Raw genomic sequence first — 22,271 nt, 5'->3', positions numbered from 1 at the left:
AAAGCAGCAGCAGATGGCCCTAGTCCCTGGGACCCAGAAGAAGCTCCTGGCTCCAGACCAGCCAGCTCCAGTCATTGCAGTCATTTGGAGAATGCAACAGCAGATGGAAGATCCCTCTCTCTGTGTCTCTTCCTCTTTCTCTGTAACTCCAACTTTCAAGTAAAACAAATAAATCTTAAGCAACGATAACAGTTAAACAGCACAGTCTTCTGGTAAAAGCTGCCTCAGGCAGTTGAGTGACAGCCAGGATCTGAAACCGGGCTTTCAGCTCAGCTCTTGTCACCTTCCACCGGGCTGCTTCCGGGATGTGGCAGGCACCTACCCAGGCCTCGAAGGGCAGGTGAGAGCCATGGATTGGGAAGAGGGACCTTCTGAAGCTGGATCGGGGGCTGTCTTGGGCACGGTGCCCCACACAGAACCCTTGCTGGTGCCTATACTGTCACCATAGTTATTCATTTTTTCTTATAAATATTTATTTTATGTTAACTGCAAACCAGAAAGAAAGAGAGAAAGAATCTTTCATCCACTTGTTTGCTCCCCAAATGGTGTGTTCAATCCCCTGGCCCAGGAGCCAGGAATTCTATCTGGGTCTCCTAGATGGGCGGCACAGACCCTAGCCCTTGGGCCATCTTCCACTGCTTTTCCCAGGACATTAGCAGGAAGCTAGACTGGGCGAGGGGCAGTGCGCAGGCGCTCCCGTGGGATGCCAGCATTGCAGTAGCAGCTCAATTCTCTGTGTGCCACAATGCTGATCCATCATAGTTTTCCTTCATAGTTTTTCTCTAGTAAGATCTTAGAAGAGATGACTGATTGACACTTCCATATCCAAGGGTCCCAATTCCAGAGGAGCATGGCAGGCAGGCACTGATCTCAAGAAGAGTCCTTTAGGTAACAATGGTACTTTTAGTTTATTTATATTTGAAAGACAGAGACAGAGATCTTCCATCTGCTCGTTCACTCCCCCAGTGGCCTCACTGCCCCAGGCAGGGACTGGCTGACCACATCTGTCACCAGCAGGGACCCTATTTTTGGATCTGATCACAAAAGAAGGTCTCTAGCTGAAACAGTTTGGACCCTGCCATGTGTTGGTGACTTTTGTTGACGCATTTGATTAAGGTGATGACCAGATTCAGCTTGGTGCAGACACTGCCTACACCTGCTTTTCTTATTCTCAGCTAGTAAGCTGGCTAGATGAGGGTTCCTTTAGAAGGCCCAAACTGCAGATCAAATTCAGGAGCTGACTGCAGCACTCATGACCACAGGTCCAAACAGGGAAGGCAGGAGAGGAGTCTGAGCTGTTCTGAAAAGTTGCAGTTCCTGAGCAAACTGTCTGGGAACCCCGGCTGTCAGATGAGGGAGCTGGCACTGTCCTCAGAGCTTGGGCAATGCAGGGCTTGGCCCAGCGGGGGAGGCCCACCTCCTGGTTCTCGTCCCAGCTCAGCTTCCTGCACACATGCACCCCAGGAGGTGGCAGGGAAGACTCAGTACTTCAGTTTCTGCTACTGTGTGGGAGACCTGGACTGAAGCCTAGGCTACTGGCTATGGCCTGGCCCTGCCTGGGTGTCAGCGGACATCGGTGGGTGCAAGATTTCTCTCTGCTGACTTCATCAAATCAAGAAAACATAAATAGTTGTGTCGGGTAAAATTTCTGGCATTGATGATGAAGAAAGCTAGCAAAAGCCACTGTTAAAACAGTCTGTTGGGATGATGGCAAGGAAGGACACTCAGAACTCAAGTATGCTGAAGGATGTATTTGGAGAATTCTACAATCCTTGGCTCAAAAAAAAAAAATTAAAAATCTGGGGTTGGAGTTCTGGGTCAACTGGCTAATCTTCCAACTCCAAGTGCCATCCTCCCATATGGGCGTCAGTTCATGTCCCAGCTGCTCTACTTTCCATCCAGCTCCTTGCTTATGCCCTGGGAAAGCAGTGGAGTCCTTGGGACTCTGCCCTCACATGGAAGACCCAGAAGCTCCTGACTCCTGGCTTTGGATCAGCTCAGATCCAGCCATTTGCAGCCACTTGGGGAGTGAAGCATTATATGGAAGATCCTCTCTCTGTAAATCTGCCTTCTCAATAAAAATAAATCTTAAAAAAAAAATCTGAGCTGTTTGCTCCATACTGATCAAAACCCTCTAAGGATGCCGCTGGGAGAGTGGAAAGCTCCTGAAAGGGAACACTTCTTAAGGAAGCTGTTTTGGAGAGCGGCGTCAGGCTCTCCGAGCCACACACTGCAACAGCAATTTGCAATGACCTACTTTGGAGGAAGTGAGTGTGGACGCTCTAAGATTCCCCCAACGCCTCTCATGCTTTTGGTGACACCACCACTTTCTGTTTCTGCTCTGAAGAGGTCATGAACCTTACAACCACCTGAAGGAGCCAAACCCAGAGCTGAAGACGGCCACTCCGGAGAGGCGCGCCAGGGCGCCCTGGTGGAGGTGGCTGCATTCCCAGCAGGCAAAGCACTTAGTGCCTGATGAAAAACTAGGAACCCTGACACAGCAGCTTCACCGCGTAAACAATGAGCATGAGGGGAGAGGTGGAGGACCCCTAAGCGGACGGGAACCTGCGAGACGCTGCTGCCTATCCACCCCCAGCTGCCACCACGACCACGCCCAAGGGACAGGCTGCTGGGGACAGTAAAGGAGGAGCCCCGGCTGAAATAGACACCATGGAGAAGACCTGTGAGGCTACCTGCTAACCCGGGCCCCAGCAGGCCTCTGCCAAGGAAGGCAGAGAAGGTGCCCAAGGGGCCAAGCAGAACGAGCGGCTGGCGCAGGCAAGGTTGGGCAGACTGCACAGGGTGTCCATTTTTGGCAGCTGTGTGCTTCTGGAGCTGGTATAATTTTAAACAGTTTGCTCTTTCAAATCCAGGTTCATATAACTGCAGGGTTCTGTGGGGGAGGGAGCAGAGGTCGCCAGCAGAGCTGGTGGGGGGGAAGCACGTGGCCCTGGAGTTCTAAGAGGCCTCCTTCACTGCTGCCGCGTGGCCACCACGGCCCGGCGCCTTCCTCCCCCGGGGCCTCTTCTAGCAAGGTCTAACTCCCTTGGACACAGACACCTGTAGCGCCCGCCCCCAACCACACCACCACAGGACTTGGTCACAGGGAGCCCCAGCCTTGGTCCCTCAGAACAGCTGCCTCCTCTGGGTGGTGCATTTCAGGCTGATTTCTCTGCCACTAACATTTCACCCCCTCAAAGCTAGGGTGAGCTGTGGAAAGTAACCCCATACTCAACCTTCCCTGTTCAGACTGCCCGATGCAGATGTCAGTGGCTTCTATGCTAGCTTTATTATTAGTATTCTTGCTATTTTAGATTTGCAAGGCAGCGTTGTGGGGTGGATGGGTGGGTCCCGGTCAGGAGCTTCAGCTGGGGCCCCGCCACGGGTAGTGCTGGGCCATTCACCGCCTCCTCCCCAGCAGGTTAGCAGGAAGATGGGTGGGAACAGGGTGGAGTGGCTGGGAGTTAGACAGCTGCCCAGATGGAGGTCAGCGCTACAGGCAGCAGCTTAGCCCCGGCACTGCAATGCTGTTGTCTCCCGCTAACAACTCTTTGTCCATACCCACCTGGAATACCATGAGGGTCTTTGAAAGGAAGCTTCCACACAGCTGAACACAGTTTGGCTTCAGAAAAAACTAAGGTTAAGACTAGTACTCACTGGGGGCGGCGTGTTGGCTCAATTGGCTAGTCCTCCACCTCCAAGCGCAGGCATCACATATGGGAACCGGTTCATGTCCAGGCTGCTCCACTTCCCATCCACCTTCCTGCCTGTGGCCCGGGAAGTCAGTGGAGAAAAGTTCAAAGTATTGGGACTCTGCACCCACATGGGAGACATGGAAGAAGCTCCTGGCTTTGTATCAACTTAGCTCCAGCCATCGCGCCATCTTGGGGAGTGAACCAGCAGACAGAAGCTCTCTCTCCTCTGTAAATCTGTCTTTCCAAAGAAAAAAAAAAGACTAAGACTCACGTTGTCTGAGCCCCTGAGCCCCTATTGAATTAAATCAACATATCACTATTAGCATGACTAGTTACAGCAGAGAGGAGCCACCTGGGAGAGGTGGCAGCTGTTCCTGCGCCGGGGCGCGTGGGGACGGCGGCTGGACTTGCCGGGAGCAGCTGAGCAGCACGGAGCTGCCCCATGCCTGGCCGACCCTGTGCCGTGCCCTGTAGGAGGCTGGCAGCATTGCGGGCCTGCAGACCTCTGACCCTAAGCTAGAGCGCTCGGAGGGCCTAACAAGTGTGCTGGGCACACCGCACTTGTTCCAAAGTGTCCGGGACTCTTTCCCTGCCCATTTGTTCATGGACGTCTTAACTCTGGTACCTCCAAGTGTAACTTCACCTGGAAACCGAGTAGCTGCAGGCTTAGTCAAGACAAGTGAGGTGGGCTTCCAATCCACTCGGTGTGCAAAAACAGATTCTGAGAGACTGAGATCTTCCGTCTGCTGGCTCACTCAGATGGCCAGCGGAGCTGGTCCAAAGCTGGGAGCTTCTTCCAGGTCTCCCAGGTGGGAGCGCTTGGGCCAGCCTGCGCTGCTCCCCCAGCCAGAAGCTGGGAGCTGAGTGGGAAGCTGAGCAGCCGAATGTGAACCAGCAACACACGGAAGCTTCTTGTACCATGCCCTAGCACCGGCCCTGCTGTGCCCTTTTAAATGGGGCAAGTCTGGGCAGACATGCTCACCGCCCAAACGGAGTCACCTGGCCGCAGGCAGAGCTGCCACCTGAGGCGTGACAGAGGTCTGCAGCCTGGCCCTGCACCTCTGCACTGAAGCCAGCCTCCCCGTCTGTGGAGCCACCCGTTAGTTCAAGTCACCGTGTGGCACTTGGTCATGCAGTCCTAGCAAAGCGATGGGGTGAAATACCCACCAGCCACATTCTGGGAGGGGACAGCGTGCCCACGGCAGGAGCAGGGGCAAGATGAGCCTGTGGGGGCCCGCCCTGAGGGCTGGCATCCCCTATGGCCGCCCCAGCTCTGTGCTTGCGATGGGGGAAGGCAGTGGCCCCAGTCCCGGAGGAGGCGCCCGGCTTTGACTTGGCCCCAGCAGCAAGAGGTGTAAACAGATCTTTAAAAAGTTGAAATGACCCTCAGGTAGGTTAAGTTTCCAAGTTTCAGCCCATTTTCACAGTTATGGACAGTCGGGGCAGTCTGCTCCTCAGAGGCCAACAAGGGCGGGTAAGGGTGCATCCGTGCCTCGGGGATCGCTGGGTCTTTAACAGCGGCCTGTCTTGGCTCACAAAGACCCCGCGGCCAGCGAGGCGGGGACGCCAGGTCCTCCCCACACGCCTAGAGCTCAGGCGTGTGATCGCCGCGTGGAAGGGTCTAGAACTCACGCACCTCAGCCCCTCCCCTGGGAGCCGCCCGGGACCCCGGGGCACAGGCCGGGCGCAGGCGGCGGCGCGAGGCGCAGACCAGCTTTCCCGCGGCCGCCCGGAGCGGCCCCGCTGGCGCGCCGAAGCCCGAAGCCCGGGGGCGGCCGCTGCCACGAGGCCCCGCAGCGGCCACGCCGCCATCTCCTCAGCCGCCTGGCGCGGGCCGAGCGCGCGGAGCGCCGGGGCGGGGCCGGGCGCCGGGGCGGGGCCGGACGCCGGGGCGGGGCCGGGCGGACGCCGGGCCGTGATTGGCCGGCGGGCCGGGCGGAAGCGGGCCGGGCGCACGTGCTGACGTGCCGAGTGGGCGGCCGCGCGCGGAGGTCGGGCGCTGGGCGGCGGGCGGCGGCGGAGCGCAGCAGCGGAGCGGCGGGAGCGGCAGCCGCGATCCTCGGCCGGCCCCTGCCCCGCGGACGGGCCGCGCGGTCCCCTGCCGCCTCGCGGCCCCCTGCCGCCTGCGCTCGCCCTCGGCCGCCGGCCCCGCTTGCTGCTGCCCGTCGCGGCGCCAGACATGAGCTTCCCCGTCTGCCCCGCCATGAGCCAGGTGAGGCGCGCGGGCCGGCCGCTTCCCGCCCCGGAGCGCGGGGTCCTCGGCCGGGCCGCAGTGGGCGGCGCCGCGGGCCTTTGTTCCCGCTCCGCGCTGCCCGCGTCTCGGGCCCCGGCGCGGGGCGGGGCGGCCCTGAGCGACTGCGGGGCCCGCCAATGGCGCGCGGCGGGCGCGGGGAGGGTCCCGCGGGGCGCGTGGGGCGGCCGCGTCCACGGCCCGCGTCTACCGCCCACGGCCCGCGTCTACCGCCCACGGCCCGCGTCTACCGCCCACGGCCCGCGCCCGTGCCCACGGCCCGCCACCGACGGCCCACCGGGTGGCCATTGTCCGGGGTTCCTATCCGCTTCCTCCCCGGGCCCGAGCATCTCCGGTGTAGTGTGGCTTCTCCGTTCGTGTCTCTTGGTTTCTTGCCTTTGCAAGCCGAGGTTTTGTTGTTTTCAACCGCCGCATTTCAGGGGGCAGGTGGAGGTGGTTTTGTAGCTACTTAGGTGTTTTCCTGTTGGAAGAAACATTTTCCTCTTAGATGCTGCGATAAAGTATCTGTCTCTGGGCTGCTCCGAGGTCGAGGTTGTCGGCCGTGCACCTGCTGGGGCCCTGTGCTGGGTAGAGGGCGATTCCTGGGCTTTTGTTAGCGCCGCCGAAAACACGGGAGTCTGAGCTTGGGACCTTACCACCTGCAGTGTTTGCTCTGCCCCACGTGTAGTAATTCTTGCTTTTCTTCCCCTTCGCGTGGTGCTGAGAACGAGCTTGTTGTGCTTCCTGAAGTTGGTAGTGCTGACAAGGCTGTCCCACAGCCAGGCTGAGGCGCCCTGCGAGCTGGTCTCACTTCCTCTCGCACATTGGCCTTGCATCCTGCGAATGGAGCCTCCTGAAGCCACAGCAGCTGCAGCTTCTGGAATTTGTGTGCTGTCATAGGCTTCCCCGCTTTGTCCCAGTTTCACTGTTCTGCTTCTCTGTCTTCCTGGCTGCTTGATCAGGGCATTGCCTTGCAGCCGTGTCTGCCGCGTTGGGTGCCCGGTGTTGGTGTGGTGGAGCGAGTGGCTTTGCAGTGGTGGTGGTGACCTTGGTCTTGGGAGTGGGCCTGCCTGCCTGGGAGAGCCCGAGGCCCTGAGGGCGCTGTGGAAGGTGACAGCATTAGCTTGCAGGAGCCAGTTGGGGCGAGGCCGAACTGCCTGTGTTCAGGGCTCTTGACCTGTTGAGCTGTACTCAGTGAAGCTCATTTCAGCGGGCTGCTCTCCTACGAACCTGCCTTTCTTCCACTGAAATGTGTTGTCTTGATCAGAACAGGCTGATCTGACCCGCTTCTGTTTTCTCCTTGGGTTAGTTGAAACGATGTTAAATGTCAGGTACAATTCTAAGTTTTCTGCTGTGACATGACTGAGGTACATGGCTTTTGATTGACCTTTTCAAAGGAGTTTTTTCCTCATTAGCTACTGTGCTTGGGTTTCATGAGCGAAGAAGAGTTGTAGTAAGACATATGTTTGGGGGAATGGCTTAAGACTCTTAATTCGCTTACGCTAACTTTACATATGAGTGAGGTCTTCCAACAAGATTACATGACTTATTGTGATATAAACTTGGGCTAGTTTTTGAAGTCAGCTTAATGCTGTGTTTTGAGCAATGGGTAGTAAAGAGGTGGGGCTCATTAAGAACTGAGAAACCACGCGTGTGCGTGGGACTCACTGTCCTGCTCTGACAGTGCTGAGCAGCGAGTGCTTCAGGAGTTCTGGGCCATCTAGCGCTCCATCAAGACAGGCTCAGGAATAAAGCCGGTTAATGTTGGAAGTGTGTAGGACAGGGCTTGTGGGTTCTTTTATTGTTATTTTGTTTTTGATTTTCAAAGAGGAATGCCTTTGAGCTGTGAGTCTTCCACTTGTGGAGCACAGGGAGGAGCTGCTGGCTCCACCTGTGGGCTGCCACCCCAGCGTGCACCGTACAGAAAAGATTTCCTTATTGAGCTAGCTGCTGGCCGAAAATGGTAGAAGGTTTAAAAATATGCTGTGGATAGTTTTCTGTGTCTTTGGAAAACGTTCGTTAGACTTGATTTCTCAAGAAAGGTTGAATTAGCTAACCTAGATAACCGTGTCGGTCAGACATCTGTGTTGTGTAACGGCATGGAAAGGTTTCAGTGTTGGAGTAACCCGAGCTGGGTGCTCGGGTTGTCTTAAAATGAAGCCTCAGTTATGGAGAAACTGGTTAGGATTCGGGGCTCCGGCCCCCACACTTACTGTACGCGTAGTGAGCTGAATGCATTAGAACTGGACTGGCCTCCAGTGGCTCCCCGGCTGCTGACTCGGACAGAAGTACGGGCGTGATAGCTGTGGAAGGCAAACCCCGGCGGTTTTAGGATGTCCAGCTTTTAAAGTGTGCACGTTATTTTAAGTGTCGTTACTGAATTGCAGTTTCCCGGGTTAGACTGGTGTGGCGGGCCATCTGAAGTGCGCTGGGGGCTCGGGCAGCGCCTCATCAGCTAGCCGCTCACGGCGCGTCAGGTGCTGCGGGCTGACCGAAGGGCAGGGGCCCGTGTAGGGGCAGCGCAGCTGGAGACGAGCTGGCAGGAGGAAGCTGCAGAAGCCAGGCTGTGTGGTGTGTCTGTGGAGCGGGTCCCTGTTTGGGTCCCAGTGAAGGCTGCGGGTCCCAGGGAGTGCTGTGTTGACTCACTCTGACACTGCGTGCCGCTGAAGCATGCGCACCAGCCCTGGCCGTGTGGGGAAGGACGTGAAAGATGATCAGGTTAGTTGCAGGTAAGTGAGGAGTGCTTCGGTGGTATGAGGCCTGTGCGCTTGGGATGGGCGCCGCGCTCGGCCCCGGGGAGTTTGTGCGCCTCGGTGCTGGTGGCCCGGTCTGTCCATGCTGCAGAGCTGACTGGAGTTTGTCTTTGTTACAGCTTGCGATGCGTCGCTTTCACAGAAGAAATCCCCATCTCTAGCTGTTAAGGACTTGAGCACATCAGTTCAAGCCTGTTGCTTTGGGGTCACCAGTAGAGCGAGCCACGCGTGCCTTCCCTTCGCGGCCTGTCTTCACGCCTTTGTCCCGGGGTCGCCGGCTGGCAGAAGGAGCCGTCTCGGCCTGTGTCGGCGCTGTGCTGGTGAGTGCCCTTTCTCTGAAGGAGGCGCGGGGTGCCCTCCTGGGCCTGTAATGACGGGAGTGTGTACGTGCAAGTGTTTTACCGGTGTTAAACTGTGTTGACTTGGAACTGAAATCTCCTTGTTAACTTTATTAATACATTTTGTATAGTCATTCCTTTACAGGTAAAGGGGAAATGTAACCTTTGTAAAAGCGTTAAGTTTCTATTTAATCTGAAGAAGTTAAGGGATTTAGAATATAGAAAGCTGAGGGAACAGATACAAAATCATTTTTACCTCATGTATTTCAAAACATAGTGAAAAACCACCAGGCAGATACGGCGATGGGACATTCCGGTTTTGAGTTAGGAGGGGAAGGCTGGCAGTGGCCCACAGCTACATCTGGTTATAGGTAGCTTTGCGGGACAGAGGGAAGGAAGCCGCAGGAAGCAGCCTTGGCTCTGAGGTGTCCACCATGAAGGCGTAGCACCCCAGATCCAAGGAGCTCGCTCTGCGCCAGGGTTGCCACATGCACATGGGCTTCTGCAGGCTGTGCAGTTGTTGAGCAGGATCAGGGGGTGGGCCTGCACAGGCTCTAGGCCATTTAGTGCCGGAGTTGTTCTAGCCAAGTTCAATGTGATACATTTTTTAAAGGATTTATTTATTTATTACTGAAAAGGCAGATATACAGAGAGGAGGAAAAACAGAAAGATGTGTCCACTGATTCACTCCCCTAGTGGCCACAACGGCCAGAGTCGAGCCGATCTGAAGCCAGGAGACAGGAGCCTCTTCCAGGTCTCCCAAGCAAGTGCAGGGTCCCAAGGCTTTGGGCCGTCCTTGACTGCTTTCCCAGGCCACAGGCAGGGAGCTGGATGGGAAGCAGGTTGGCCAGGGTTAGAACTGGCGTCCATATGGGATCCTGGTGCATGCCAAGGCAAGGATGTTAGCCGCTAGGCTACCACACCGGGCCCCATGATAAGATTTTTTTAAAAAAGATTTGCTTATTTAGTTATTTGAAAAGCAGAATTAGAGAAATTACCAGCAGGTTTATTCCCCAAATGACTGCATCAGCCAGGGCTAGGCCAGGTGGAATCCAGGAGTTTCTTTTGGACCTCCAACATGGATGCAGAAGCCCAAGGCCTCGGGCCATCTTCACTGCTTTTCTGGGGACATTAACAGTGAGCTGGGCTGGAAGTTAGAGCAGGCAGGACACAAACTGCAATACCTGTGGGGTGCCCGTCTGAGCCGGCGGCGTGTCTGCATGTGGGGTGCTCGTCACGCCCCAGCCCGTGGTGTTAGCTTTTGTGTGCCACTGCTAAAATAAAATGGAGAATAAAGATAGTGTGTTAGCATTTGAACTTTTAGAAACCACCATCTGTAAGTAAAATAACTCAGCTCTTTCTGCCACTTAGCTAAAATTACAAGGAAAAAATGATTCCCAATGGATATTTGATGTTTGAAGATGAGAATTTTATTGAGTCTTCTGTTGCCAAATTGAATGCCCTGAGGAAAAGTGGCCAGTTCTGTGATGTGCGCCTGCAGGTATTTCAAACCTCTTTGGAAACTTGGGGAATCGAGGATTTTTTTTTTTTTTTTTTTTTTTTTGAGGCATTTAACGAAAGGACTTTGACGTGTGTTAGCCATGGGAGGCGGCTGGCTCGTTCCCTGCCTGTGCCTGCCTCTCATGCCCGCTCTCCCGCACCTCAGGTCTGCGGCCACGAGATGCTGGCCCACAGAGCAGTGCTGGCCTGCTGCAGCCCCTACTTATTTGAAATCTTCAACAGCGACAGTGACCCTCACGGAGTTTCTCACGTGAAACTGGATGATCTCAATCCAGAGGCCGTGGAAGTCCTGCTGAACTATGCGTACACTGCTCAGTAAGTAAAGCACGAACGAGGAAGATAGCGTTAGGAAATTCCACATCTCTAAATGATTGAAGTGATTGCATTTTAAGGCCTTGGTATCATAAATATAACAAACTTCCTTTTTTTAGGTTGAAAGCGGATAAAGAATTAGTAAAAGATGTTTATTCTGCAGCAAAAAAGCTGAAGATGGACAGAGTGAAGCAGGTAGAGTATCGGTCCCCTCGGTGCAGGGGTCACTAACTCCACAGTCTGACCTTGAGGATCTATGTGGGAGTTGTCCTAAGACATTTGCTTAGTCTCTTACCCAAAAATCACGGTATGTTATTCTGGTTGGCTGAAATAGTGATGGAACAGATCACACGTGCCACTCAGAAGGCGTTCTGGCTCAAATCTTGGTCTTTTCACAGTTTTTTTGGCAGGGTGGCTGTGCCGGCGTCTGATGACATAAACTATTCTGCTTTTCCTTGTGTTCACCTCGTGCCTTCAGTCCTCGGCGCTCTGCTCTGAGCTTGCTCTCCCTCCCTTAGTCTGTGAGAAGCACTTACTGATTCCCAGCCCAAGGATGTGGGCTTCTCTGCCAAGCTCATTGGAACATAGCCCTGTGTAGCTGTTCGCACTGTGACCTGCAGCTGCCCTCCAGCCACAGTGTGTGGCTCACAAACCTGCAGTGCCTATTGGCTGGTTCTTTAAGATCTGCCGGCCTTCCCTCCTGTTACGGATTCTGCTGTTGCAGTTGCCATTCCCAAAATGATTTCCCAGTTTTCTTATGTTTTTTACAGCCTGTTTGTCTGCTGTATCTTCCCCACTTGCTTTGTGCACCTGCACACCCCTGCCCTCTGGTAGGGCCTGCTCTGGCACCGCCTCCTGGGAAGCGCAGCTCATGGCTGTAATGCCCATCACTCTCTCACCTCCAGCAGCTCAGGCGGTTGATTGTCGATGTTTGATTCCCGCTGTTAAACTGGTGGTTTTTAAATTTTTGATTCAGCTGTGCATCTTTTGATAGCGCGTGCATGCTGCTGTCAGGTAGGACTTGCTGGACAGAATGAATGTGAAGATTGACGACGTACATTTCTCTCCCAAGGTTTGTGGTGATTATTTGCTGTCTAGAATGGATATAACCAGCTGCATTTCCTACCGAAACTTTGCAAGTTGTATGGGAGACTCTCGTTTGTTGAATAAGGTCGATGCCTACATTCAGGAGCATTTGCTACAAATTTCAGAAGAGGAGGAGTTTCTTAAACTTCCACGGCTAAAGGTAGGGAGTGAAAACAGAAGCTGCTAGAAGTCGCTAGTTCCAGGCACAGTGTCTGCCCGGAGCCAGTGAGTCATGGTGCTGAAACGGGCGTTTGAGATGATAAATCTTGGCAGTGCAGTAGGCTCGGCTGCTGCTTTACTCTTACGATTTGTGTGAAATTGGTGACAAGTTTACTGAGATTGAAATTGAGGCCGGAATTGGAAGTTGCACACTGACGGCCGTGTTGTCTCCCTGACTTTAGTTGGAGGTGATGCTTGAAGAGAATGCCTGCCTGCCCAGCAACGGCAAGTTATACACAAAGGTAATCAACTGGGTGCAGCGTAGCATCTGGGAGCACGGAGACAGTCTGGAGGAGCTGCTGGAAGAGGTTAGTTGTAAAGTAAATGGGATGGAGCAATTCTTAAGAAATATTTTGCTATAACGTGAAGGATTCCCTTTCACTTTTATTTCACAACCATGACCCTGAAGAATTTAAATTTTGCTGTAGGTACCCCTAAGCTGAGAGCGGGGGGTGTCCAGGTGAGCTGACTGAACCGTTCAGTCTGGTCTTCTGCTTTCCTTTTTTATTTCTTTGCTCATTATGTGCTATTTAACTTTCTTTAAAGTGGCATGTAATTTGCTTTAGAAATGGGAGGTGGTACTGAAATTTTCTGTAGATTCTTGATTTTTCTTCACAGGTTTTTGCTTTAAGTGACAAGTAGGTAAAAGCTTCTAATGGTTGTTCCTCCCCATTGATTTATCTCCCCATAGGTTTATTAACAAAACTAGGATACCCAAGACTGAAGAGGCCGAAGAAAGCTCCAGTGTCTTGACACGCAAAGAAGCAGCGTCCTGCCCAGGCTCTCCTAAGAAAACCCGCTGTGGGCAGAGAGCCATGATGATTTAACGGTGTTTACTCCTTACAGGATTCTTCTCTTTAAGCTTTTTTTTTTCCCCCATCGGTGGTGTTCACACATGCAACCACTTATGTAACTTGGGCTACTTTTTAAAATATGCAAGAGCAACAGAGTTGATGCAGAAAATGGTAGGAATTATAAAAACACACAGGTGGGCCAGTGGGTACCCGAGTTCCAGGCTGAGGAGAACGCCCTCCCGGTGTCCTGGAAGGGGTGACACACGCTCCTGTGAGGTCCCCACCTGAGATTAGACACTGTAGCCCTTGTTAGCATCTGCCGGGGAGATAACCTCTACAACTTGCTTGGATTTTTGCATTTGTTTTTTTGTTTTTCTTGACATTGTCCGCAGGAAAGAAATGTGTTGATGCACATCAGACCATTTTTCTTCAAAGGTGTCAACCACATTGATTATTTTGTTGGAAATATGTATGCTTTACCGAGTGTATGCATATTACCGTTGGAGAGTAGGTTCCTTGAAGCCAGGGAAGCCGAGGAGGTGACCCAGTAGACTGTGTGCTTCTTGACCGGCCAGAGTCAGACGTGGAGCAGCGCAAGCAGCGCGGGGTGCCAGCGGCGTCGGGGACGGCCTGCGCACTGCGGAGCCACATGGTGTTGTGTTGCTGTCTTGCAGGTTCAGACCTTGTACTACTCAGCTCATCACAAGCTGCTTGATGGGAACCTTCTAGAAGGACAGGCTGAGGTGTTTGGCAGTGATGATGACCACATTCAGTTTGTGCAGGTACACATTGCACAGTCTGAGGTAACCTCAGCTTCAAGTTTGATTAGCGAGTCCTGTAGCATATACATTTTCCTTTAATAAAGGAAAGCAGATGACTTTCACTGATGTAACTGGACAGAAATGACACATTCTCGGGAGAAAACGTCTCTTGGAGTTCCTGGCATTTTTGCCACATGAGGAGAAATGAACAGATTAGGAAACTCCATGTGTCAGGGTTTTTTCTCCCTCGTAAAATAGGTAGGACTTAAAAGTAGGAAGAAAAAGGGCCAGTAAGACGAAGCACTTTAACAAAAAGTGTTATTTTGGTTACATTATCAAAAATAGTGTCTTGCACACACCTGACTAACGGGCAGAGTTGAGTGCTGGGGTGATGCTTCAGTGGTGGACAACTTGTTTGGATATTTCATACCCTTCTTTCTTGAGTTAGAAGTGACAAGTGAAGTCTGTATACAGTGTTCTAAACCTAAGGGTCAGTGACACGTTAGAAGGCATGTCCCCTGTCCTTACTGAGCCATCTGCCTGCACGAAGCCTTCCTGACTCTTGCTCTTGGTTGGGGGTGGGACACGGGATGGGAACAGATATTTATGGGCATTTTTAGCTTATGAACAAGGGGCATCCAGAACACGGACCAACTGCAGGTGTCCCAGAGTGATGACTCAGCCGATAAGACCCGCCAGGTGGCAGGCCCTGCCGTCACTGTGCCCTCTCCCCCTCCCTGCTTCCAGCTTGCTGCCAGCAGGATGAGTCTGCCCACTTTGAGCATCTGCATGAATGGTCCTGAAGCATTCTTTAGTTCAGCATTGGTTTGTACGGGGGTTAAGCTATAAAGCAGTGTGAATGGGCCCCAGTTACGGAAAGCGTGCGTGGGCGAGTGCAGCCGGGATGGTCATGTCCTCCCTGTGTTAGTTCACTGGGATGTCTGGCGCTGGGGACGGGCTGCATTTAATTTTGAAATGGTTGTTGTGTTTGAGCAAGTTGAGAATTTTGATTGCCTTGAATAGGGTATTTCCCTTCCTAAAGTAACCATTTTAAGCTTTTTTTGATTTATTTTTATTTGAAATACAGACTTAGAAGAGAGAGATCTTGCATGCACTGGTTCACTCCTCATATGGTCACAGTGGCTGGAGCTGAGCCTGTGTGAAGCTGAGAGCTTCATTTGGGTCTCCCATGTGGCTGTAGGGGCCCAGGGACTTGGGCTCTCCACTGCTCTCCCAGACACAAAGGGAGCTCAATGGGAAGTGGAGCGGCAGGGCTTGTGGGATGCTGATGCCTGCAGGTAGAAGACTAGCCTGTGGAGCCACAGTGCCAGCCCCTTACATTAACATGAATCCCCCTTTTTTTTAAAAAAAGACATTTATTTTTATGGGAAAGGTAGATATACAGAAAGAAGTAGATACAGAAAGATCTTCCATCCGCTGGTATGCTCCCCAAGCGGCCTCCACAGCCGGAGGATGTGAGCTGATCCAAAGCCAGGAGCTTCTCCTGGGTCTCCCACGTGGATGCAGGGTCCCAAGGCTTTGGGCCGTCCTCCACTGCTTTCCCAGGCCACAAGCAGGGAGTGGAGCAGCTGGGACATGAACTGATGCTGATAAGGGATCCTGGTGCGTGCAAGGCAAGGACATTAGCCACTAGGCTACTGTGCAGGGCCCAAGAGTACCTTTTCAGTCAGCAGAGACGGCCCAGCCAGTGACAGGCTGTGACGCTTGGCATGGGTCCACCAAGTATGGAAGGGTTAGCTTGTGCTTGCTGGGCGGGGAGGAAGGATGGGGCAGAAGTGCATAGACGTGTACGGGGAGAATGCAGCAGAGGTGAGGGGACAGACCAGGCGCTAGTGGAGCAGCTTGGGAACTCCAGAAGTTGAGCTGGCAGGTGGAGATGCACTGGACAGAGGCTGTGCTTGGTGGCCTCCCAGGCACTGCAGAAGGGAAGGCTGGGCAAGTGGGTGAAGGCGGCCAAGTGTAGGTTGACAGCCGAGGGAGAGACGGGAGTGAGTGCAAGGCACTGGTGTTGAACAAAGATGTGTATGCGTTCATGAATGTTAGGTGGACAGCTGCCTGTTCAGTGGCAGCAGTCTGGACATGTTCAGCTTCGTAACATTTTGCCTTGGACCACTCTTGTTCTCACAGCCGAGCATGTCTAGTAGATAAGCTTGTAGTACCTGAGGGCTTAATGGAAAGGCGTGAAGGCAAAGATGGGTTGTTCATACATGCACATTGATAGAAGGATATTTTGAAAACAAGGTAGAGCACAGTTTGGTTTCATAATACACTCTTACGGGTGAATTAGGGGAGACTCCTTGGGCACACAAAGGGTGAGTCAAGTGGATCTCAGTGATGGCCTACGAAGATTCAGGGAAAGCTTCCAGAATGAGTGGGCCTCTCAAGTGTGGCTTGTAGGAATGAGATGACACGAGGCCACAGGTTGAGCAGGAGCAGGACAGTTAGAATCCAGTGTCCTAAAAGCTGCCTGCACTGGGGAGGCTGTGATCAAAGGAGGTTACTGATCACTCCTGGCAGATAAGGCACGAGCTTGTTCGAGGACTCCTTGTCTCTGCAGCACCCTTCACGGTCACTCGCTCCTGCTTATAGTTCATACAGAACGGCAGGAGGGCCTTCCTCTCCTTGGCTCACTCCCCACTTGCCTGGAACGGCTGGGGCTGGGTCAGGCTTGGTACCAGGAACACCCTCCACTCTCCTCCGAGCCATCTCTGCTTCCTCTTGGCACGTGCGTTAGCAGGAGGCCAGGACTGGAGACAGACCCATGACTTGAACTTGAGGCCCTGCTCTGTGAGGTTTGGGGCGCGGTAGATCTTTTCATCTGCGTATTGTCCACAGTGACACTTGCGATCCCTCTTTTTTTTCTAATTAGAAAGTCAGACATGCAGAGAGGAAGGTCTGTCTGATGGTTCACTCTTAAGTGGCCGCAATGGCTGGAGCTGAGCTGATCCAAAGCCAGGAGCTTCTTCGGACTCTCCCACGCGGGTGCAGGGTCCCCAGGCTTTGGGCCGTCCTCGACTGCTTTCCCGGGCCACAAGCAGGGAGCTGGGTGGGAAGTGGAGCTGCTGGGACACAAACCAGCACCCATATGGGATCCTAGTACATGCAAGGCAAGGATTTAAGCCACTAGGCGACTGCACCAGGTCCTTGGGACCTGTTCTTACCAGTTGAGAGTGGATTTTATATACTTCGTAGTTCATAATAGCAGAAAAGATCGGCTATTTTATAGCAGTTTTTTTAGTATTTTTGTGACACTAGCCTGTCAGAGTTCATAGCATGGCTAATGTTTGTTTTAGCTGAGTTGCCTTAGGCAGTGCATAATTCTGAGCTGTGACAGTTCAGTCTGAAATGGCTTCAGGGGGAGGGTACCTCAAGTGGAGCTCGGATAGCCAGGGGTGGGCGCTGTCCTCTTTCCTCGTAGCACACTCGCTGAACCACCTGGGCCTAGCCTTTTAGAGCTACCAGCATCTTCCGCTTGTTCTGATAGCTTTTTGTTTCTACCCTAACGGAAAGCTTAGTGATGTGTTGTGGCCGCGGGCCCCAGGATGAGTCGTGAGGTGAAGGTGTGCATTTGGCTGCTGCTCTCGGGGCTCGTGGTTCTTCCCGTGAGTGGCCGGGGCTGTCCTGACTGGAAGGATGCCCCAGAAGCCCATCCCTCGGCAGGTGTAGGAGGTGGCGGCATTGCCCCATTTCTCCCCCATAATGCTCCTGCATGCTCTGGTGGGGGTGGTTCTCTGAACTCCCATTCTATCATTAAAGTAGCACAGAAGAAATAAGCTTTTAATGATTGTTGGAGTAGCCGCTCCTTCCCTTTCAGATGCTTTGGTAAGACTAGCTGAGCTTATGCTGGCATGGTGTAGAGGGTGGTACTACCTGTGGTTTAGTCTCATGGAGACAGTGGGTTAAGTATGTTGGCCTAGTTAATTCATACCATGCCGCGTCTGTGGGAAGGTTGTGAATGAGGTGGATTTTCGTTGGTTTTTTTCCCCTTCCCTCCACCCTCTTGTACGGCTCAGTGGACTGTAGTGTCTTTGAATGTCTCCAGCCGACCTCAGTTTCTGACTAGGGTAGTTGTGTAGTTGTGCCTTGCTCATTAGAGTGGTTTCCGTCAGTTGGAAAGTGCTGGTTCTGCAAAATGTCGCGTGCTGAGGAGTCCCACGCGGGTTTGGGCTGCGTGGTGTGCGCAGTGGCATCAGGTAGCTCAGGTACGAGGTGCCCACCTGCAGTCCCTGGGAGGTGTCTGTAGCTGCCTTTTGGTTTTGCAGAAAAAGCCGCCACGTGAGAATGGCCACAAGCAGCTCAGTGGCAGCTCCGCCGGGTGTCTGTCCTCTTCCAGCCCTAAGCATGAGTGGAAAATCGTTGCTTCGGAGAAGACCTCAAGTAAGTAGATGACAGTTGTCCGCTCTCCGTGTGTCTGTCGGGGAGTGTTGTCCGTTTAATACTCCAGTAGATTGGAGGACGAAACGCAAAAGCGGTCACATTCGGAAAGCAATAGATTGTTCCGCCCTGGGAACCAGAGACTGCGGAGTCCAGTTGAGGATCATACAGGAACCAGAGGTAGTGAACACCGCATCTCCAACATGGAACTCTTATGCTTGCAGATAACACTTACTTGTGCCTGGCTGTGCTGGATGGCATATTCTGTGTTATTTTCCTCCATGGGCGAAACAGCCCACAGAGTTCACCAACAAGTACTCCAAAACTAATTAAGAGTTTAAGTTTTGAGATGCACCCAGATGAGCTCATAGAGAAGGCCATGTCTCCTATGCAGTATGCACGCTCTGGCCTGGGGACCGCAGAGATGAACGGCCGACTCATAGCTGCAGGTAAGAGACCCCTTGTGCCTCCCAAGTGTTGACCTGGCTCAGCCTGGGATGGACATCGCCCTTGCGTGTTGCATGCTGACTTTGGGAGGGTTTGAGATGCCTTCTGTTGCTCCCCAAGGAAACAGCACATGGCCAGTAAGGTCAATGGTGATTCTGGCTTTGAAGCACTTCTGTGGATAAATTTCCTGTGTCAGTTTTCAAGGCCAGTGGCAGCTTAGTCGAATTGTCTCGCCCTCGTAGTGTTGATCCAGTAAGGCCTGGTCCTGAGGCTCATTGTGGGCGTTTTTGTGGTTCTCACTCCAGGTGGCTATAACAGAGAGGAGTGTCTGCGGACGGTGGAATGCTACGATCCGCGGACGGATCACTGGTCCTTCCTTGCGCCAATGCGCACCCCGCGAGCTCGGTTTCAGATGGCTGTGCTGATGGTAAGCATATTGTGTTGCAGAAGCAATTCCTGTTTGGCCTCACCGACCCAGGGTGGCCTAATTCCATCTTTGGCCTTGTAGGGCCGGCTGTACGTGGTGGGTGGATCCAACGGCCACTCTGATGACCTGAGTTGTGGAGAGATGTATGACCCAAACCTAGATGACTGGACTCCAGTCCCGGAGCTGAGAACAAACCGCTGCAATGCAGGAGTGTGTGCTCTCAATGGGAAGTTATACATCATCGGTGGCTCTGACCCTTACGGCCAAAAAGGACTGAAAAACTGCGATGTGTTTGACCCTGTAACAAAGGTGTGGACAAGCTGTGCTCCTCTCAACATCCGTAAGTTCATTTCTTACTTTTAAGAGTGCTGAGTACTTCACACTGGTGGGAGATGTTGTGGTAACGTCTTGATGTGACTTGATTTCACAGGTAGACACCAGTCTGCAGTCTGTGAGCTTGCTGGTTACTTGTATATAATTGGAGGTGCAGAATCTTGGAATTGTCTGAACACAGTAGAACGTTACAATCCTGAAAATAACACTTGGAGTTTAATTGCACCCATGAACGTGGCAAGGCGGGGAGCTGGAGTAGCAGTTCTTGATGGTAAGTGCTCGGCCAAGTCTGTTCTGGAATTCTGCGACATGTATCGAGCAGCAGTCATTGTGGCAGTGCAGGTGGGCATCAAGTTTACTTTTAGAACTTTTTCCTTTTTTTTTAAATTTTGAATTAAGGTTTGGAATTATAGAGGGGGAGAGAGAAAGCTTCCATCTGCCAGCTCACTCCCAGTATGATTGCGACAGCCAGGACTGGGCCAGGCTAAACCTAGGAGCCAGGAGCTTCTAGGCTTCCCACATGAGTTCAGGAGCCAAGGAGCCTGGGTCATCCTCTGCTGCTTTCCCAGGCCTCTGGCAGGGAGCTGGGTCAGAAGCGGAGCGCTAGGACTCAAACCAGCACCGCATTGCATGCCAGCACTGGCCTCTAGAAATGACTTATGCATTGCTCTAGTCAGTGCATCCAAATATTGACAAAATTTAATAAATTCTTAAGTCATTGTCCTTTATGCATCATTGTGGATTTTGAATTTCCCTTTCTTGAGAACAAAAATTTGTTTTATTTGCAAAACAAGGTAACCGGGAAATACTAGTTTTTAAAATTATATATACTCCATGCCTGTCCAGAAACAAAACCTGCGGATAAAAATAAACATTCTCCTTGATTTTTGGCTGTGGAGTGGTGATGTCTTAGCACTGGTTGTGGAATGCTAGTTCATCTGGAGAGAGCTGTGTGCAGACATAGGAGTGAGCAGCATCCTTCTCTGGGCCCTTTGAGAAGTCTTTCAGTTACCTGAAACCTGCTTCTCTAGAACTGCCTTGGGCTCTGAGTTCTGTGTGATGGATTAGCGGAAAAATCGGAAAAAGAAATCTTGGAATTTGCCACTTATTGTGGCAGTTTGCAAGCTGCCAATTCTGTCTTATTCCTTGGGTAATTGTAAGTGCCCCAGGGAACTGCCGTGGAACCCTTTAAGTTTTCCTAAGCTCTGGGTTGGCAGTTGGTATTTGTATTAAACAAGCGTGTGCCCCAACAGTAGGTAGGCATTGAATGATGACGCTGAATTACATTTTTGAAGCAGGGCAGACCTGGGCTGCCCCTTGTACACCGAGCTCCGGACTCACCCGCTTGTCTGTCTTGCAGGAAAGCTGTTTGTAGGTGGTGGCTTTGATGGTTCTCACGCCATCAGCTGTGTGGAGATGTATGACCCAGCCAGGAACGAGTGGAAGGTGATGGGGAACATGACCTCCCCCAGAAGCAACGCCGGCGTCACAACTGTGGGGAACACCATCTATGCGGTGGGAGGGTTCGATGGCAACGAGTTTCTGAATACTGTGGAAGTCTACAATCTTGAGGCAAATGAGTGGAGCCCCTACACAAAGATTTTCCAATTCTAACAAGCTTAAGACCCTCTCAAACTAACAGGCTTAGTGATGTAACTGTGTTTAGTAGAGGCACACTGGTGAATATGGAGGGCGGGTGGGAGTGAAGTTGCTAACAGCAACACAGAGCTTTTGCATATTGCATACTATTAAACATGCTGTACATACTTTGTGTTTGGAAAGGAATGCAAAGATGACGTTCTGTGTATTTTTAAGACTCGAGGTTTCTTTGGTGGTTTTTTCCTTGCTGGAAATGAGTACTGTAACAGAAACTGGATTGATTGGGCCCTCGTTTCCCGTCCCCTCTGCACCCCTGTGCCAGCGAAAGTCTACATCTCCTGGGGGACGGACACAGGGCCTCAGGACACACAGTGGGGCTTCCTCGGCCCTCTGCAGCAACTGGAACACTTGGCAAAAAGTCTTATTTAAATGAATGGTATTCTTTAATTAAAAGCTGACTTGCTACCAAATATTTACTCCTTTATTGTTGCTTCGAACCCTTCTCTGTTTTCAGCAGAAGTGTGCAGGTTGAAGCACTGCTGACTGGGCGTTCCCTACGAGCACCCAGAGTTCAGGCTTGGGCAGTGATTTTTTTTCTTTGAAACTACAGCACTGTTTGAATGTGGTTGCTGAGCAGTGAAATAACTGATAGACGAAACACTGGTTTGAATACAGCTTGTTCAAGTTCTGCCTTAAGGAGTGAGACGTGAAGAGATAGCACTTCACGCCGGTGAGGGACTTGAGCTTCCAGAGAGTTCCCCCTTTGTGTTTTTCTTTCCACTTGAAGTTGTGCTGGGTTTGTGAGTGGAGATTTCATCTGCTGGGGGGCAAGTCGTGGGTGGGATGCCATGAGGCACCTGCCGGAGGGCCCTGACATGACCGTGCCAGCAGCCCTGTCACAGACGAACGTCCAGGGTTATGCTCGTTACCAAGACCATCGAGGACGGTTTCTGGTGCCGAGGGTGAGAAGCAGCAGGATGCACGCAGGCAGCAGGATGGCTGCCGTGTCTGCTGTCCTCATGTGCCTTGTTGAGCTCTCAGAACCACCAGATGAGGACGTGCGTTTGGCACACAGTGCTTGGCCGTCTGAACCAGAAGTCGGTCAGAAGGTTTAGTTTGGCAGGTTTGGATTTGACTGATTACTTTTTATGTGACCTCTATGTATTCTGTTCCGAATAAGGAAATAAAGATTGGTTGGGGTTTTCAACAATGACCCTCGCAGTCTCTCCCTGACGTGCTGACTGCGGCGTGTTGTGTGAGCCTTTGGGATCAAGCATCCCCGTGCTGCCACTGAGGCCAGGTCGACGGTGTTGGTGGCCGGGATGTGTCGTTACTGAAAGCTGGTGGAGCCTGTGGCTAGA

At 52.5% G+C, this 22,271-nt stretch overlaps 1 protein-coding gene across 2 annotated transcripts; it reads left to right on the top strand.

Annotated features, from left to right (window-relative positions):
* Positions 1-5,718: 5,718 nt before the first annotated feature.
* LOC121159909 (influenza virus NS1A binding protein) lies at positions 5,719-21,619 on the top strand. Of its 2 annotated transcripts, XM_040985372.1 has the most exons (14): positions 5,719-5,907; positions 8,798-8,998; positions 10,388-10,517; positions 10,683-10,852; positions 10,969-11,044; positions 11,922-12,095; positions 12,337-12,462; positions 13,623-13,730; positions 17,993-18,107; positions 18,329-18,553; positions 18,857-18,978; positions 19,060-19,318; positions 19,409-19,582; positions 20,672-21,619. In XM_040985372.1, exons 3-14 carry the CDS (start codon positions 10,407-10,409, stop codon positions 20,923-20,925), a joined length of 1,914 nt encoding a protein of 637 aa, XP_040841306.1. In that variant the 5' UTR covers positions 5,719-5,907; positions 8,798-8,998; positions 10,388-10,406; the 3' UTR covers positions 20,926-21,619. The 2 variants fall into 2 exon arrangements, with proteins under 2 accessions (XP_040841306.1, XP_040841307.1); XM_040985373.1 differs by lacking the exons at positions 17,993-18,107; positions 18,329-18,553; positions 18,857-18,978; ... (1 more) ...; positions 19,409-19,582; positions 20,672-21,619 and having other exon boundaries at positions 12,846-13,636.
* Positions 21,620-22,271: the final 652 nt, after the last annotated feature.

Source organism: Ochotona curzoniae, unplaced genomic scaffold (genome assembly GCF_017591425.1).
Source record: "Ochotona curzoniae isolate NIBS_2020 unplaced genomic scaffold, NIBS_Ocur_1.0 contig_430, whole genome shotgun sequence".
In the NCBI taxonomy this organism is placed as follows: Eukaryota; Metazoa; Chordata; class Mammalia; order Lagomorpha; family Ochotonidae; genus Ochotona; species Ochotona curzoniae.
This window is presented reverse-complemented; position numbering and strand designations above follow the sequence as displayed.